The 20,267-nt window shown below is 35.7% G+C and overlaps 1 protein-coding gene across 1 annotated transcript in view; it reads right to left on the bottom strand.

Annotated features, from left to right (window-relative positions):
* Positions 1-20,267, bottom strand: part of LOC136031790 (carboxypeptidase B-like) — a 33,886-nt gene that overhangs the window by 11,641 nt on the left and 1,978 nt on the right. Inside the window, exons 3-6 of the mRNA XM_065711576.1 lie at positions 18,130-18,226; positions 12,159-12,306; positions 8,663-8,820; positions 6,644-6,731 (exon numbers count right to left, since the gene is read on the bottom strand). Of these exons, the coding sequence (XP_065567648.1) occupies positions 6,644-6,731; positions 8,663-8,820; positions 12,159-12,306; positions 18,130-18,226 (491 nt within the window). The remainder of the gene's footprint in view (positions 1-6,643; positions 6,732-8,662; positions 8,821-12,158; positions 12,307-18,129; positions 18,227-20,267) is intronic.

The raw sequence follows: 20,267 nt of genomic DNA, 5'->3' as shown, positions 1-20,267 counted from the left end.
ATAAATACAAATATTTTTGCAATTACCAGCCCTCTGGCCCTGGTACTACGATGTCTTCAAACTTTTGATTTTCTTTATTAAGGTTTTTGAATACAAATATTTTTGCAATTACCAGCCGCCTGGCGCCGGCATTCGGCAGGCGGCAGGCCTGCGACGTGATCTTTACGGTAAAGTTTGACTCTTTCTACTAACTCTTCTTTTTAAAACAGTAAAAAACTTTAGCGTAAAGAGCGCGGCGTTGATGAGGAAGTAATAAATTAGCTTATGTAACGAACTTTTGTATTCTCATATTTTTATTACATATATGAGGGGGGTTCACCCCTCGTCAGTACTTCGCTCTTTACACTAAAGCTTAAATTTTGTCCCAATTCATTAAGAATGACCGCTGAATCACAAAAGCCGTAGAATAAATAGTTGAAATTACTAAAAATACTTTATCGTAAAGAGTGAGGTATTAGGAGGAGGTGAGTCCCTCATATGCATTATAATTTTTGTTCGTTTTAAGTTTTAATGCTGCTCCTTACTTCCAGCTGAAAAACTTTTTCATATTTATTTTTTTCATTGTTTTTTTTTTCAAATAATGCTAGAAAATTCTGCGCTCCCTTCAAGGAAATTTTCTTCCCCCATGACAAAGTCCTCGATGGAAAGTTCCCTCAACATATCCCCCTCTCGTCAAGCCCTCCCCCGACCAAAAAATCTCCCTGAAAACGTCTGTACGCTTCCCAATAACCATTACTGTATGTAAGCACTGGTCAAAGTTTGTAACTTGTAGCCCCTCCCACGGGGACTGTGGGGGAGTAAGTCGTCCCCATAGACATAGTTACAAGGTTTTTCGACTACGCTGAATAAAATGGCTTTTGATCCGTTGACTTTGGGAAAGTAATTAGCGTGGGAGGGGGCCTAGGTGCCCTCCAATTTTTTTGGTCACTTAAAAAGGGCACTAGAACTTTTCATTTCCGCTAGAATGAGCCCTCTCGTAACATTCTAGGACCACTGGTTTGATACGATCACCCCTGGGAAAAAAACAAACAAAAAACAAACAAACAAACAAACAAATAAACACGCATTCGTGATCTGCCTTCTGACAAAAATATTTTTTTGCCAGAAAATCCACATTTTTGTAGATAGGAGCTTGAAACTTCTACAGTAGGGTTCTCTGATACGCTGAATGCGATGGTGTGATTTTCGTTGTGATTTCATTAATTCTATTACTTTAAGAGGATGTTTCCCACTATTTTCTAAAATAAGGCAAATTTTCTCAGGCTCGTAACTTTTGATTGAAAATCAGCATTAAAATGCGACTCTTTTGATGTAGCTTTTGGTATCAAAATTCCAGTTTTTTAGAGTTTTGGTTACTACTGAGCCGGGTCGCTCCTTACTACAGTTCGTTACCACGAACTGTTTGATTATGATTGTCGCCTGTCTACTAGCCGCAGATAATTTGCTGTCTTTTCATACTAAATCATTTCGAAGATATTTTTTTAATTAATATAAGCCCGATTTCTTACATTGATATATTATAAACTTCAAACTTTTGATTTTCTTTATTAAGGTTTTTGAATTACAGTTCTGGCTCACTAGCAAATAAACTCTAAAAACAGAATTTTGATACCAATAGATACATCAAAAGAATTGCATTTCTTTTTGCTAATTTTTAAAATATAAGTTTCATCAAGTTCCGTTTTACCCATAAAGGCAACGAGCCTAAAAACATTTGCCTTATCTTCAAAAAGGGGGAAACACCCCCTAAAATTCATAGAATCTTAGTGAAAATCAAACTATTAGATTCAACATATCACAGAACCCTATTGTAGAGGCTTCAAGCTTCTATCTGCAAAAATGTGGAATTTTGTATTTTTGGCCAGAAGAAAGACCACGGAAGCATGTTTTTTTTTTTCCTCCCCGGGGGTAATCGTATCAACTAAGTGGCCCTAGAATATCGCAATAGGTCTCATTGGAGAGGAAATCAAAAGATCTTGTGCCCTTTTTAAGTGACCAAAAAAAGTACTGCTAGGCCCCTCCCACGCTCATTTTTCCCAAATTCACCGGATCAAAATTTTGAGATAGCCATTTTGTTCAACATAGTGGAAAAATCTAATAACTATGTCTTTGAGGATGACTTAATCCCCCACAGTCTGTAAGGGAAGGGCTGCAAGTTACGAGCTTTGCCCATTGTTTACATTTAGTATTGGTTATTGGAAATTATACAGACTTTTCAGGAGATTTTTTTCTGCTGAGGGGAGGGAGGTCTGGGGGAGGGGGTTATGTGATAGAATCTTTCCATGGAGAAACTTTTCAGGGGGCAAGATAATTTTTACGTGAAGGGGGTGCTGGATTTCCCGGCATTATTTAAAAAACGGTCAGAAGTTAAATAAAAAAAATTGGTTTTTCAACTGAAAGTAAGCAGCAACATCAAAATTTAAAACAAAAAGAAATTATTATGTATATGAGGGATTTTTCCCCCTTGTAAATACCCCGCTCTTTACTCTAGAATTTCTTAAGTACTTTCAAAGAGCTATTTATTCTAATTAAACGGCCTTTGTGATTCAAGGGTTATTCTTTAAGAATTTGAAGACAAGTACGAACCTTAGCGTAAAGAGCGAGGTATTGATAAGGGGAGAAACCTCCTCATATACGTAGTAATTTTTGTTCGTTTTAAGTATTAATGTTGTTCCTTACTTTCAGCTGAAAAAAGTTTTTTTTTTACTTATTGACTTTTAAAGGGGAACTAGAACTTCCAATTTCAATCTAATGAGCCCCTTCTAAAGTTTACTCAACCATTTTTTCCATAAGAACCTTAAATGCCTCAGGGGCATATCTTACAACCCTCTCCCTCAGGATCTAATGGTTTGTATTGACCCCAAAACCCTTGTTATATGATCTTTGGAATATTTTGTGTAAAAGGACTGTTTCAACATTTCTATTGGACGCATCTCAGGAAAACACGACGTCTGTGTGCGTCTGTGAGGAGGGGGGATAGCTACACTCTGATCACTTTGACTCTTAAAAATGGCACTAGAACTTCTGGTTGTCAGTCCAATGAGTCCCCTCCAAAGCATATAAGACCGCCCTTTCTATAAGAACATTACATACCCCCGGGCCTAACTTAAAACCCTTGTTTTGAGAGCTGTAGGAGGGGGGTGTCTTCTTCAAAGACGTAATTTCCGGACTCTTCAACTACGATAAACAAAATTGGTATCTCCAAATTTTGATTGGAGGTTTTAAGAGAAATGATGAGCGTGGAAGGGGGGGGGGTTGGTTGCTCTCAAATCATTTTGGCTCTTAAAAGGGCACTATAAATTCCAATTTCAAATTAAAGTTCATATGAAGTTTGTACGACCATCATTCAATAAAAAACATCATATGCCTTCTTGGCATAACTTACAACCCCATCCCCAGGGTACTAGAGGGTTGTGTCAACCCTAAAGGCATTATTTTATGTTCTTTGACTATTTTCAACAAAATCGCTATTTCATAATTTCAATCAGATGCGTTTTGTGGAAAGAGGGGTTTTCAGGGAGGGGGTGGGGCTAAATGTCTTCCATCACTTTTGACTCTTAAAGGGAATTAAAACTTCTAATTTCAACTAAATGAGTCTCTTCTAAAGTTAAACAACCATATCTTCCTCAAATACCTAAATACCCCCATGGCACAACTTACAACCCTCGAATCACATCAAAGACAAGGCATTGATTTCAAATAGATCCAACAACTCCTTTGGTTCTGCTTTAGGTTGTCATATATTTAGTAATCCGTCCCACCCGATACTTTTTGAAAAATCTTCACTCATCAGTAATGATTTGGGGATAAAACAGTGGTTCGAGAATCAATCGAAATTAATCTCAAAATAAATAATAATATTTTTTTGAACAGGGACTTAGGAGAATACTCACTAAATCCTTTATACTCAAATTTAATTAAAAGTGATCTAACAAAATATTTTACTAAACTGATTTACAATAGTATTGAACCAGCTACGAAAAGACCTTTGAGACAGGCTGCTAAAAATGCAAGGTTGGCTCTGAGAAATTGCATTTAATCACTTTATTCTCTTTAGTTTCAATGAATTTATATTCTCACCTCATTCGTTTTGTCAGTCCTGGTTGAACTTCGTTGAAGTAAAGATGCTAGGGCTGTTTTAAAAAAAAGTTTTTTAAACTACATTAGTTTGAATTCTCACAATTTAATGTAAGTTAAATTATATATACATATTTTCTCTCTCGTTCTCGTATTGTGCTGAAGACGGCCCTTGGACATGAGACCGAAATATTCACAGAACTGATTTCCACTGTCTTGAAAAGATTTTCCCTATTGTTTCTAATTTGTATTTGTTTGTTATCGAAAGACAGTGTGGTCTTCGTCGCTATTTTTGAGTCTTACGAAGGGCACTATAACTTCCAATTTCAAATCAAATGAGCCCATCTGGTGTCTATACAACAACCATTCCATAAAAGCCTTATTTTCCCCCAGGGCAGACTTACAACACCTTCCCCAGGGCACTGGGGGTTGTGTCAACCCTAGAGGCAGTGTTATAAATTTTACGGACGATTTTGAGCAAAACAGGTATTTCACAATTTCAATCAAATTCGTTTGGGGAAAAGAGGGGCATATCAAGAAAGGGGGGCTAGCCATCATTTTTACTCTTAAAAGGGAAACAGAACTTCCAATTTTTCAACCGAATAAGCCTCGTTTAAAGTTTATACGACCATCCCTTCCATAAAAACCTTTAATGCCCCTGGAGCATAACTTACAATCGGTGCCCCCAGGCACTGGAGGTTTGTTTCGACCCCAAAAGCCTTATTATATTATATTTGGAATATTTTGAGTAAAATATCTCTTCTAAAATTTCTATTAGATGCATTTTGGGTCAATACGACGCGTGTGTGCGTGGGGGGGGGTAGCTGCCCTCCAATCACTTTGAATCTTAAAAAACGGGGTAGATCTTCTGATTACCAATCCAAAGATTGTCCTACGAATTTTATATCACCACGCTTTGTATAAGAACATTATATGCCCCCAGGGTAACTTACAACCCTTGCTCTGAGGGCTGTGGAGGGTTGTTATTCTCAAAAACATAATTTCCGGACCTTTCAAATACGTCAAAAAGGTTATCTCCCAATTTTGATCGGAAGTGTTTTGGGAAAGGACGGGCTTGGGGGGGGGGCATTTGCCCTCCAATCATTTACGACTATGAAAAGGGCCTAGCCCGCTCAATTTCAAATCGAATGAGCCCTTTTGAAGTTTTTACGACAACTCCTTCTATGCGAAGTGCCCTGGTTTAAAACAAACCAAAAAATAAATAAATAAGTAAGTAAACAATACATTGTGCCAACATCCTTCTTCACTTAGGCAGCGCTATTGCGCTGGCTTTGATATTAAAAGCAAGCCAATTTTAGAAGAGGTCCTGGTGGGTTTGAGTTCTTGTAAACCAGTTTTTCTTGAGGACAAAATTTCTAGTAAAATCTAGTAGAAAATAAGCTCCGATACCTTATTGGGTAGATGTTATTATCAAACAACTATTATACAAGGAATATTTTCAGGCTGTGATAAAAATAGGAAAACTGCAGATATTTCAGCTGAAATCCTTACTTCACCAGCTATATTTGGTAGAGAAAAGAAAGATTTAAACAACATAGAAAAATAGAGGAGACAAAAAGCCGCGAGAAAATTAAAAAAAGCAATGTGTATAAAAAGGAAACAAAAGCAAAATCAATAAGGACAAAGAATCAGAAACTTGGAACTAAAAAATGGACTAATAAGATGCAAAAATTAAAAGTGTGACTCTCTCATACAAACTGCATAAAGTGAACCGATTTGAGCAGGTCGACAGGAATGTATTCAAAGAAAAATTATAGTACCTACTATATCTTTCACATTTTTTTAAGTATAAAAATTTAAAAATAACAAAATATTATTAGCTACCAGCTTTAGCTATAGCGAGAGGAATTGAATAGTATCATCTATATTTTATCTATAGTAAATAGTATTAACTATGCTCCAAGAAAATTTACCACAAAAACCTTAGGTGGGTGGAGGTGGAAATACTCATAGCTTGCCTTTTTTTCTGTTTGGTAGTTCAGTAAACAAACATTGCTTTGAATGTAGCTCAGCAGACCTTTTTTTCATATAAAAATATAAACATATAAACATATGTTTACATATATATGTTTATAAACATATAAACATATAAACATGTTGAAAGCAGCCCTCTTTGAAGTTGACCATATTAAATGATGCTGTTGGTTAAATATCTGATTGGACTTAGAACGAAAGGTTCATTAACGTCAATGAGCTTACTTGGTAAGTATTATATGGTAAGTATTATTGGTTAGTATTATTATTGGTAAGTATTACTTGGTAAGTATTTTATATACTTGGTAAGTATAAAAAAACTCAATTTAATTGAAGATGCATTTAAGCAATTCGGAGCCAATGGTTAAAAAAGATTAACTCTATTATTTCACCTAGTCTATTTAGAATTAGTTAAAAATGATGGAGGAGATGGATGTAAGAAATATAGAAACGGAGAAGGAGAGATGGAAAAATAGAGGGATAAGAAGAGATAGGGAAAGCAATAGAGAGATAGACAGATAGATAGATAGGGGAGAGAGAGAGAGAGAGAGAGAGAGAGAGAGAAACAAACCATTCCAATGGAAGCCAAAGTTACGGTTCATATCTGTACCGCGACACCCATCTTCGTTTGGACGACGATTCTTTCTCCACAAGCGATCCTGAAAGAAATACCAGTTACAAGCTAATAGAATAAGCGTCTTAATTTAAAACACACTTAGAATAGAATAAGATATAAAAGTATAGCAATAAAGCACGGATAAGTAGATTCAAATATAGGAGAAAAAAAGTGGCCTAAAACAGAATTATTTATGCTTCATACCTGCCGAAGAGGCCATCCTATTTATTAGATTTGAGGTCTGAATATTTTAAATTTTATGGCAAGGAATACCGTCAAAGAGTGGACGCACCCAGGAATAATTACAACATAGTTCTTTTTTATTTCCTATTTCCTATAGTGTACAAGAGACCACACGCAATTTATGTTAAGTGAAAAAAGTTTTTTTTTTAATTAAATGAACGCAAGGAACGGCACTAAAACTAAAGCGAAATTATTTCGTATATGAACGAAGTTACCCTTCTTTAATCCCTGTTCTTTACACGAAAATTCAACTTTCTTCCAAATTCTTTGAGACTGACCGCTTGGACGCAAGGGCCACTGGATTGGAATACATTTTTAAAGTACTATAAAACTTCAATGTAAAGAGCATGAGGCTGTCCCCTCATAGATGGACTTATTCCTGTTCATGTAAGTATTAATGTCGCCCCTTACTTTCATTTCAAAATTATGGTTTTAATTTTTCATGTTTTTCAAATTACACCCTGGCCCATTTAATATATGAGGGGAGGCAAAGCGTAAAAATTTTCTTAGAAATTTAATTTCTTTTAAGTGGAAACAAGCGACCAAAGTGATCGAACGCAATGGAAAAAAACTCTGATTGACGAAAAATTAGTTAGGATGAATTTGAAATTTAGAAGCTGAGGTCAATTCGCTGGAGTTTGAAACTGAGGTCAATCCGTGGCTTGTAGCTTTTATTGGATAACTTTAGACTTAACAAATTCTATATCTTTGGAATTACCACAGAGAGCCAATTATGTTAATGAATGAATGCGTTTTATTGCCCACTTTACAAAATCAAAAATCAAAATCACAAGTGGATTAATGAAAAAATAAAGGAAAAAACATTAATAAAGAATAAAACACTAATGCATAAATAACATACATGATACATAAATAACAAGAGAAAATATAACTAAACTAGAAAGATAACTTAAAAGAAGAAGAAGATTATGGCACCATCGCCCCATACAGGAAATTATTCTTGCAGAGAGATCGGACATAGCGAGAAAGCCAATTTTGGACGGCCAAGCATAGATCAACAATGCCATATCTTTCACTAATCCAAGAGTTTCTAGTCCAAGGTGGTAGGCCTAACAAGAACTTACAAAAACGATAAAAGCATGACCGGATGGTACGCTTATTCCGATCAGTTAACAGAGCCCAAAACGGGGAAAAACCAATAACGTGTGTTTGCACCAGCGCATTGAAAAGCCTTGCTCTGATATGTCTATCTTAATTTGTCTTGGTAGATATGAGTAGACCATAAGATTTGCGGATCTTGCTGGTCAAATGTTCAACTAGCAGTGTTCATGTAAGTTTCACGTCGCAACCGATTGGGAGCCCGAGGTAAACTAATGTAGGGGCTGGTCTCACGACACAATTTCCAAATCGGATATAAGGAACGTCATCTGAGCTATGACGGTTAAAAACAACAATTTTCGCTCTTACTTTGGTTAGAAGACAGGTTGATTTTGGGATAAGCGTTACTTAGAACATCGAAGTTCTTCTCTATCATCTCAAAGGACGGCTTAAATTCAGTATATCATCGGCATAATTTAACAGTGATATACCTATACCTCTAAACACAAAATAATGTTTAATTTATTTTATTTAATTTATTCAATAAAATTTGTTTTTTTATCCCCCCCCAAAAAAAATTAGCAACAACATAATAGTGTACGTAGCCTGATATAGTTTCCTTTCTTCTACTCTGTAGAAACTATAAAAAAAATGATTGGGAAAAATATTTACGGAATCATGGCTGAATTGATATCCATCAGGATTGATTACGGGCATGAAGTACCAATCGACATTATTGACTAGTTCAGGATGAGCAGCATAGTTTTCAACAAGTTCTCTCATAAAGTAGGTCACTGAAGCAGGAGATATCCATTCTCGAGCATGGATGCCTGAAAAAGATGGTAGAAATGTATAATACTAGGAGATATTAATATATCACAGCTTGATTATGCCCAAACTGTGCCTAATATTGGTAGTACTCTGGTCAACTACACAAGAGTTGGCGATCATGCAGATTTTGGGCCAATCTTTGGGCATTCTATTTAGGATCTCAGCTAATTTTTTTAACGACTCCGTAACCTAACCACGAGTTGGCAACCATGCAGAGTTTGATTCTGATAGAGATCTCTAGGTACAAGTTAATATCCCATTACTTCTTCGGATCTGCACACGGGGTAGCAGCTTGCTACATCAGATACGTATTGAAAACCAGTAAAATAAAAGGCTGCCAGGATAACATCTCCCTTGCATATAAGATTAAGCAGCTGTCGATATTTTTTAGCAAAACCAAATGTTTAATTTCTAAGACTTTGCATTTTTATTTTTGGGGAGTAGGGTGGAGGTAATATTTCAGTTCCCTATTTTCTTCTGTATTCTATTTACTTTTATTTTTTATATTGTGACAGTTTGAACAACTAATGATCTCACCTGTACCCTATATATATATATATATATATATATATATATATATATATATATATATATATATATATATATATATATATATATATATATATATATATATATATATATATATATATATATATATATATATATATATATATTATTATTATTATTATTATTTAAGAATTAACGACGCTTCTTGACTACTATGGTCCCTGCGTCGGCCCTGCAGTGCATTCCTGCAGCGTGATTCGATCTCTGGGTCCCGTATTACCAAGCTAAGGTCAAATCCACTGCGCCACCACAGGACTATATATGTATATATATATGTATATATATATATATATATATATATATATATATATATATATATATATATATATATATATTTATATTACATTATAGTACACTATATACTTTAATAGAGTACACTATTATATTATTTACGTTAATTTTTTTGGTTTCCTGAGCCGCAACATTGACACGTTTCATCCCTGTTTTTAGATACCTTTAAAGTTCACGGGTACCAAGTTTAGCAGGCTACTACCCGACTTTAGATCCAAAGAGGTCATACCCGGGAAGCAAAGACCCGACTCTGGTTTTTCTGATGACGTGTCATCAAGCAATTGACTATTTGGCAAATCTCGTTTTTTGTTATTGTGTAGTTAAGGGTATTTTTACACTTAAGACAGTAAAAAGTAGTACTAATTAGGGTGTAGTTGTCAACATTTTATCAAAACTCTCTTGGTGTATAGCCTATACAAACCAATTATCTGCTTAGGCTTTTTATGTATTTAATTCATCTAACTGATTACTAGCCCACTTGATCTTGTTCCTTTGGTTCCAAAGTTTGTAACAAGCTGAAACTCAGTAATAATCAGGGGCAAAAATTCGGAGGAGCGTATGTATTCTCGGTGGCCGGCGTTTACCTCCTGGCAATTATACCTCCGAAAAATACCCCTTCCCCCACGAAAAATACACAAATACCGAAATTCCTTCCCCATACAGAAATTAAAAAACAAAAGTGAAATAATTTTTTTTTAATTTGGAAAGCCTTATTTTTCGGGGTGAGGTCATTAGAAAGGGGGTATTTACCAGGGGGATTTTCCGTGGGGGTATTTTCTATGGGGGCATTTTCCAGGGGGGTTATATTCTGTTTCTTTTTCGCGGAGGGGGTATTTTCCGCAGGGAAGTGGTATTTTTCTTTAGAGGTATTTTCCGGGGAGAAAACTTTCCGAGGGGAGGGATATTTTCTGGGGGATATTTTCCGGGGAAAGGTAGTCACTGGGAGGGGGGTAAACGACTAGAACTGTATTTTCCTTTACGATTATACTTGATTTGCAAGTGTAAATGAAGAAGATATTGTTTAATTTTATTTTTTGTTACTGAAGTCTTCTTATTTTCTTTTTTATTTTACTTCATTTTACTCTTTTTTTGTAAGAGCAGGCAACAATAAAAATATTATCAAAAAGACCAAAAAGAACAGAAACAGACCCCAGACCCACAAAAAACTGATATGCTTTTTTCAAAAAACTGCTTGAAAAAGAGTTTCAAGCAGGAAAAATTGAAAATCAGCACTTAATATCGAACTGTGTTCTGCTTGCCAAAAACCTAAATAATTACTTCCACACAACTCAACCAATTTAAAGACGGACAATTTGATCAAGAATTTATTTTTTAGTAATCTTGAATGGGAGATGGCACACACTTTTAAAAATTAGAAAGCAGATTAAGTTTAAGGAGCCCACATTATAAAAAAAATATCGTTGTATCGATTAATTTTGTTTTGCCTCCTAATAATTCTAAGCGTTCTAGAATATTATATCAATATTTAAATCACTCGGTTCTGTTAAAGAAACAGTTATTTCCATTAGTCTTCCAACTGCTTCGCTACTCCCAAAATCTAATTTCTCAAAATATTCTAAAATTTTCGTTTATTGTATTTATTCCATCCTATTTAATTTCATTCTACCATATTTGTTGTCACTGTCTTCACATTAGACCCTCACAAGCTTACCTCGTGGCTTGCTGCTGTTTAATTTTTATATTTTGATATATTACAAATTATTCTGTTACTACTACTGCTCAGTTTAAGAAAATTGACTAAATCCCTGTCTTACTAGTCAGAGTTGGAAACGCCTATGAATATAACAAACATAACCCTGAATTCTATAGACGAAACTTCTGAGTAATACCCATTTGAAAAGCATCAAGGAAATATTTAAAGGTAGCCTTTTCAAAATCTGCTAAAATTTCATATTCATATATATACACAGTAGTTTTGTAGCTCTGTTTATGTGAATTTCCCTATTCATCAGTGAGGTAATTTTGTCAAAATTCTTGGGAGAGAGGGGGGGGGGGTGGATCTTATTTTCCCAAATTAAGTGAAAATGACAGTGAAAACGAAAAAATGAGCCATATAGTACCATAAAGTTAATGATATACTAAAGAGAAACGACCAGTTTCTCTGGATGCCTGAATTATGCAAGCTTATCTTAGTTTTGACAAGACTTTAGAAGAAACTACATTTCAGCTGGGAGGAGGAGCAAACTGGAATCTGAGAGGGGTGTGTGCAAAATGAGTTATGGGAAGTGCAGTTGCCCCCCTGCCCCATAGCAAATTACGCCCTTGCTGTTCCCTAAGCTGTTTTGATCTTCAAATTTTAAGTTATATAAAGAGACACTTCACCCGCAGTGGCAGGAGAAGCAAGTCGGCATGCCTGATCTTAGTTGATTACAAAAAATATAACCACAGACAGTAAAACATAATATATTACAGAGTGCTGATTGATGGAATTTGGAGAATTTTCTAATACATTACTTACCACCGTCAACAAAAACTGCAGGTTTCGCAGCACCACCATTGGAAATTTTAACAAGAATCATATCACGGCCTTCATGACTTTGTCCTTCAACGGTTGTTGTAACCATTTGTGGGTAAGACGCAGCAAGCTCGAAACAAAATTCTTTAATCTGTAAGAAAATATTAGATAATTTAGCAATACCTTACCAAACATAAGATTTTTGAAGCAAAGAGCAGAGATACTCAACCCAGAAACTTGCCGAGCATGGGGACAGAGAAACAAAGTTTTTCCCAAATTTTTCAAAACAAAATTTTCCAGTTTTTTTCGCGCATTCGGCATCCCTTTTTTCTATCTTTCTTTGGATTTATTTTAAATCGCTTATTAGGTTTTCTAAGGGTTGGCTCCTGATCCTGTTGTTGTTTTGGTTTTTGTGCTTTCGTTGCCGTGCCCTTTTCTTATTTAAACTTATATTGCATTTAATCGTACAAGTATTTTAGTTGCTTAGCCGATATATTGAAGGCGGAAAATCTTAAAATGCAGAACAAAACAGGTTTAAGAGTTTCTGGATAAATCATCGTTACATCGACAGAAAAGTCAAGTTATTTGAAAATTGACCACGTTACATTGTCCTAACCAAATTATCTCAGTAAGCTAGCAGTACTTTTTTTAGTTTTAGTACGAGTATGCGTTTTTTTCAAAAATACTATTCATTTCATGAAGTCATTTATTTACAGAATGAATTAAATAGTGAATTTTGCAGGCTATCTAAAATCTCATGCAAGATAATTTAAATTTGGCAGAAAGATGTACCATTAATAAAAACTTTCCACTAGGGGCCGGGTTTAAGTTCCTGCGTCAAACCACCTCTTGTCTCCTCGTAAATATCGGTCTTACACCTTTTTGCTAGTCACGAGTATCAGATGGAAAGCTAAGGCTCCTTTGAGACCCATCTAGTAGTCTAGTTTTAACCTAGAAAGCAATGGAATAATAAGGGAGCAACAAACAAGGAGTATTAATTGATGATGGATTTATGTAATGAAATAACATGGAACAACAAAAATGAAATGTAGAAAAATAATAGAGTAATTGCGCGGAATAGAAACACGGAGTAATAATAGAGAAGCGATACAGTGTAATAAGGCAGAGAAAAAATGGGACAATAATTGCAGCATATAATGGAATATCTTAGAAGGATAACAATGGATTAGTGATGGAGAAACAATACAGACGAATAATGGAATACATACGTATGTTTAACGGATTTAAAACTAGATGCCTCAATAGGGATCGACTCTCTGGAATCAAATTTGCACTTTGCATATAAATTGTTATTTAAACTTCCCTTAACTTATATCCAGGAGAATAACTAGGATTTTTATTCGCGGGAGTTTTTTTGAAGGGGAGTTAAAAAAAAATCTGCAAAACTCAAACTCACCAACAACTAATCTAAATTCAAGCGGAGGGGGTTCAAACCCTGTAACTACCCTGGATAAAGCTTTAGTTGCGTGACCCCCTTTTGGAGAAACGAAGACCAGGTTCCGCTGTTTCAATTGTTGTTGGTAATTTCCTATTAGCTCAAAAGAAGAAAATTGTTTATTAGCAAAAACACAATGATAAAAATTTGAGCGAATAAATTGATGGGGTGGGAAGTTCAAAAATGGACCTTCATGTAAAAAAAAATTAAAATGGAATTTCAAGCCTTAAAAGAAGCATAAAATCAAATACAAAATAATGAAAGAAAAATGTTGTGCCTTTCATTTCTAAAATGATAGAATTAGTAATTTCTACTTCCCTATTCTTTTGGATTTCAGGTTAAAATATCATGAATAACTTTTTCCAACAGTGTTTCCAATGTTTATGAAATTTAACGACAATTGTCTGTGACGATCCAATGTTAGCTTGTGGAAACCTAACCTGTAGTAAAATACGTATAAAAGTCAACGACTCACGATAAAGAAAGATTGCTAGAAAATAGTTACCAGGCTTCAACAAGCTAAAGAAGGCTTGAATACAGAATCTAGGACAGGAAAAAAGACTGAAGACGAATATTTGGTGGCGCATTCAAAATTCTTTGCGCCAATGGCAAAAAGGGTGTATCTGCATAAATAGGAAAAAACAAAGATTGGGTGTATTTTTGTTCTGGGGTGCTTTTTTGAGCATTTTGTCTGGTAGAATATTCCTCCATGAGTGGAATTTCAGATCCAATTCTACTAATGAGGGATTTCAAGAGAAGAAGGGAAGCATTATCTCTCCACTCTACTTTAACCTTGCCTTGATTTAATTTGCACATTTATCATGTCTTAATTTACACTTGCAAGCGTAAACCACTTACGAGTTCTTCAACTGATCGACATTAGCCTGAAAAAGCTACACTCTGTACAATAATAAGTATTTATACAAGTTCTTTCCCCTCCCCCGATCTAGCTACCCTGATGTGACCCAGACCTTTCCACGCCGAACACCCTCTTTGTACTACACTTTGTACTACACTATACACCTAGTGAAAATTTTACGGGGGCGCTACTTAGAAATACGATCTCATTGCACTAACGTCAATGTCATCACTTGGTTTATAATCAAAGATCATAATCAATGTGAAAAGGCGACAAGGCTCATTTGACCTTGTGCCGCCGGATTATACTATTGAATCCACCATAATTCTTGATTCGAAAAGAAATTCTGGTCTTCTTAGTGTTACAAAAAGCCAACTAGCAGTCGCAAAGTAGATTAATGCCCTACCTTTTGTTGCCTCATTTTCGTTTGCTTTGAATGACCTTATTAATATGAATGAAATTTCAGAGTTCGATTCTCCGTATCACGAAGATACGTCGAAATTTATCAAAAAGCAGATGATGCCGCTCGTTTAACCTTGTGCCGCTGGATTATACTAATAAAAAAACCAACGATTGGGTATTCAAGAGTAGAGGGGTAAATTATCTCTCCGCTCTACTTTAACCTTACCCTACCTTGATTCGTACTACCTTAATTCAATTGATTGACATTAGCGTGAAAAAGCTGCACTCTGGATTAATACCATACCTTTTGTTGCCTCATTTTCTTCTGCTTTGTATGACCTTATTAATATGAATGAAATCCAGAGCTTGATTTTCCGCATCACGAAGATAGCTCAGAATTTATCGAAAAGCAGTTGATGCTTGTAAGAACGGCTCTGTCCGAATTGTACTGTCACACAGAACCCTTCACTAAAGCTGAAGAATCCTCACGAATGTGATTACAATGTGATTACCAATGAGCAGGTCAGTCAATCGGTTGTCAGTTCCTTACTTGCAGCTGAGGAACAAGGACTTGAAGCTGTTGCCAAGTATGTCAAAAGGGATGAAAAAGCCTTTTCGAAAGTTAAAGGAACCCTAATGGGTGTTGCTTTAAGAAAATCGAGATAAAAAACGAATGCCGTTGGACAAAGCCCAGTTTTTTTCAGAACTTATGACAGTGAAGAGAATTCTGTGTTGGATAGATTTCAGCACTAACAGTGGGCTAAAACAGCTTAAAAATATTCTGTGCTTTGAACTCGTTTCATATGCTCCTTCAATTTTTCAGCTCAGGGATTCCACGTTGGCACTTCGAAGTGGTGTTAAGACTACCGGGCTAGACTATCTGAGAGAGGCCAGTGGCTTGCATGACTGGCGAGAAGCCAGAGCTTTGAAGAGGAACGTTGTCTATATGGGCGAGAAACCTTTGTTATCGACTTCATACCACCGGTTTTCCAAAAGTCACCAAATAAACATGAAACTGTCAAAATCTGCGCCATGAGGTTGCTTAAACCCATAGTAAAAGGGACACGTGAAACAGCAAGCGGAGTTTATACAGTGGGTGACAGATATGACGGACGGTTTGGTCATGCTAATCTACTCGGTCTACTCCTTTCCGACGAGCTCGAAAATTGGAAACAGGGCAAAGATTGTTATAAATACAAAGAGCAAAATAGATCTGATGAAAGCAATTTATGAAACATGGGAAGCAAATGGATTTGAATATATAAGCAGCTTAAGTACTGCCGACACCTTATGTGCTGTCTGGAGGATTTGAAGACAGAATGAGAGTTGTATATTTAAGTCATGATGTTGGTTTGTTCAGTTTTGAGGAATTTCTCTGTTGCACATATGAGGAAGATGACGCCAGAATGGCTCTGTACGTTGCCTTTTGCTTCAGAAACGGCTTTGAAAGAAACTTTGTGCTACTGTACCGATTCCCTCTTCTCCTTAACATTTATCCTGAGGGGAATCTTGTGCCTCAATTGTTGCGAAGTTTCCTAATTATTATGTTCCCATTGATATTTTGCCCCAAAGATCGGAGAAGCAAATGTTGAACTTCCTGGCGTTCATCCACTGCATTTGGGGGTGTGACACAATGAGTTACTTTTTCTCCAAAGGAAAACGAACATTCTTAGCGTCTGCCAAGAAGAGCGGTCTGTCAATGGAGGTTCAATGTACAATACAGAAGTTGAGAGATGAAACTTTCACAGAAGCCAGTATGTTCTCCTTCAAAGATGTTGCAAGAAAGCTGATAATCAGTACTTATGGAAGGGATATTAATGAGTTTTCCCTCAGTTACTGTCATAAGAAGGAGCTAAGAGTGTTGCCTCCTGCAGAGGGGGCGTTTGTGAAACATTGTAAGTGTTCTTACTATCAGCTTGCAACCGGGAATACCTCATTGGTCGCAATACGATGTCTGCCAAGGCCTTTGAGCTATGGATTGAAGTTTTCTCGACAAGATGTTGTTTCTGTTGTTTTTAGCGCTTCATCGCTTCTGTCGGGATATTCTCAGCTCTTTTGTGAGTGTGGCAAAAAGTGTGCTAAGAACTGTAAATGCCTTCCTCGATTTTGTGATGTTTTGTGTTTTTGTGGCGGAGACTGTGATAGTTTGCCCGAAGAAGTATAACTCACTGGTTATTTTGGCCATTTCCTTTGAATTTTTTCTTTCTCTTTTTTGGAGTCAAAAGCTCTATTTCCGAAGCTAAACTTTTTTATTTCGGACGAGGCTAGGATTCAATATCTGTGCACTTTGGTTTATTCCAAGTGGCTTCAGTTTTGACGTCACTAACAGTATGGAGTTGTAAAGGTGTTGTCACCTTCATGTATAGCTCCAATTACTTTGTTCCTTCCCCTTTGAACACAACTCTAATGCAAGTACTGGAAGTTGGTTTCTGGTGTCACAAAAGGTAAATTTTGATAATGTGCAGTTGGGAAGCTAGATCTGATTGTCCTCATCCTTTTTTCTTTTCACTCTCGGTACCTTTTTGGTTGCCAAGAGCTCAGTTCAAAGCTCTCATTCGAAAACATAAAATATAGGTGATGACGTCACCGATTATGCAAATTAGGTGATATCTCCTTTGGCACACAAAATTTTCGTAGTGCCTGCCTATATTCGTTTTAAGCAATCAACTCTGGCCCTGATAAATTTCTCAACCTTCTTTAGCTCGTTGAAGCCTGTGATGTTAGAATTTCGTTGGCTGGGTCCCTGACTATAAGCAATTTTTATAGGATCGTGGAAATAAAGGTTTTACTCCAAAAGGGAGGAATTCTAGGAATAGAACAAAATTTCGTGAACGTTGGCAAGACAACTTTGAGTCCTTTATTGAGGGGGAGGAGGGTATACGCCATTGATTTTTCTATTCCTGTCATTCGATATGATTCGCTGCTCACTTATTTACAATTCGTAGACCATAGACAACATGCATTTTGATGAGCTCCCTGTGCATATTCTTCCCTGCCAATAGGACACTATCCTACGATGTTGAAAGTGGGTAAAACCACTTAATAGACTACTTATTAGATATGCATTTCTTTTGCCACCTTTGATTACCCCCTTTCGTGTTAGATTCACGGTGGCTGTTTTTCAGCTTGTGTTTTACAACACTTTTTCTGTATTATATGGTATCTATATAGTTTAAAAATTCAAACAATTTGAATTCATAAAAATAATGACACCTCCTAAATGCTATAAATGGAATCTACTTGTTACAAACACTTACCGTATCAAAACCATAGTAGTTGTCCCAAGTTAGTGCGTATCGAGTTGATCGAGGTCCTTGAGAGACTTTTGGCTCTTGTGCTGCTTTCGTGATCATGCTATAAAGTAAAGACAATATAAAAACATGAGACCATTGAAAGACTTTTGACCGTTGTGCTACTTTCAAGATCATACTATATTATAGAGAATATAATAATGTGAGCTTACAGGTCTGTATAGGGAGGATAAAGGGTAGTTGTAGTAAGTCTTTATTAATACAAATAGGAATAAAATTTTTTTTACTTTGACCAACGGTGAGCAGAGCTTGATTTGTTACCTTAGTAAATACCGAGTGATTTTTCCAAGATCAATACAAAAAACCCCCTGAGGAATTTTGAGCCTAAAAACAAATTTTTTTATGTTTTCAACCTATTCTTGGTAAAAATTCTAGTAGAATCACCCAACGGCCTTTTTCAAGGTAGGGATTCGGCTGTAAAATACCAACATGTTTCTTACAACAAAAAGCTGGAATAAATACACCATAAATAATTGTTACTACTCTCTTGTTAAATGTTTTTATTTTGTATTTCACTGCCCATCTGTACTTTATTTCCAAATGTTGCGAAGGCGCATGAAATTTTTGCCTTTGCTTTATTCTGAAGTTTTGTTGAACATTTCTATTTCGTAGTCAATTCTTCGCAATATTTTTGTTTTTTACATTTATTTCAAGTTCTTAATATTTTCTGTCAAAGATGCTTAGTTTTTTTTTTAAATAAATAAATTCTTAGTAAGTCTTATAATAGAGTTTTTATTTCTTGTGAAGAAATGGACAAATAATTTCGGTGCGCAGAAAATCAACACAATTATGTGCCTGAAATTAAAGCACCCCCATATGCACAGAATCTCAGTGGGATCACTTACTAAAATTACTTACTAAAATTGTTGCATCCCAAAATGAAAGCAACCCCATATGTAGAGAAGATCCGTAGGGTCAATACTATTTCGTATTGAAAATCATAACTTCAGAAAATCAAAAGTTAAAAGTATGAAAGAAAACAGGGAATAACTCTCATTTGATATTCTAATGAGAAAGTATCCATGACTGCTCTATCCCATATATTAGTGGGATGCTGTCAAGTCTTCTATTTTATTTGTTGGCTTTCAAAGGATGGTTGGCAAGCGCCCGTTGGGTGATTTAGTAAGCTGCTATCCCAAATTTAGATCCAAAAGACCACTGACCTGGGCGCAAACGGCCTGATTTTAGTCGAGACAAAGATCAATTATAAGAAAATAAACTTAAAAAAAGTTACTGCTTACTCTACTTTTGCATTTACTATTTATTGCATTAAAGTTACTATTGTATATCACGGTGCCAATCCTAAGAAAGCCTCAAGACTATTTCAACGCAATTTTTAAGCCTTATTTTATTTAGCATAGTGATTTTTCTTCATTTGTAAATAATAGCAATAAGGATCTTTCACTTTCTTCCAATGGAGTTAAAAAGTAAAACAGTTCCCTTTTTTCCTGATTGATCCTAGTATGAAAGCAAAACCCGGTTATATATTTGGTTGATATCCGTTACAGGCTTTGAATGGCCATTGGTTCAGAAGAGCCATTGGGCATCACCAAAATGCCCAACGGCTAAACCCTGCAAGGGACTAGGAACAATACAACATTAGCAAAAACAATTAAATAAAATATGAAGAGAAAAAGATAAAAGACGGAAGCTTGACTTGCTCAGCCTAAGACACCCGAACTGCTCGAAAACATCGAATCTCCTCACAAAAATACTGTCAGTTATAAGAAAAGTAAGAATTTAGATGGCTGAGAACATTCATCAAATTCGTTAACTTCAAACAATACTATTTTTGAACAATTTCTAGAATTCTGGTAAAAAATTACACGATTTTAACTCCATTCGGCAAATCATACCCAATTAGAGACCTAACTTTACTAAATCTATTACTAACTATTACTAATCTTGACGAAACTTTACAAAACCTTATTAACTATTATTACATCTTGATCTAGTAGCTGCGACCAACGATCGGCGGATCAAAACGACAATTCCAGTTCTATAATTATGAAGAGATAATACAAATTTGAAAAGCAAGGAATAAAAGGGAGCTGTTAATTTTTGATGATGATTGTGCAGAAGTC

This window comes from Artemia franciscana, chromosome 10 (assembly GCF_032884065.1).
Source record: "Artemia franciscana chromosome 10, ASM3288406v1, whole genome shotgun sequence".
In the NCBI taxonomy this organism is placed as follows: Eukaryota; Metazoa; Arthropoda; class Branchiopoda; order Anostraca; family Artemiidae; genus Artemia; species Artemia franciscana.
The sequence above is the reverse complement of the archived record's forward strand: the minus strand, read 5'-3'. Positions and strand labels throughout refer to the sequence as shown.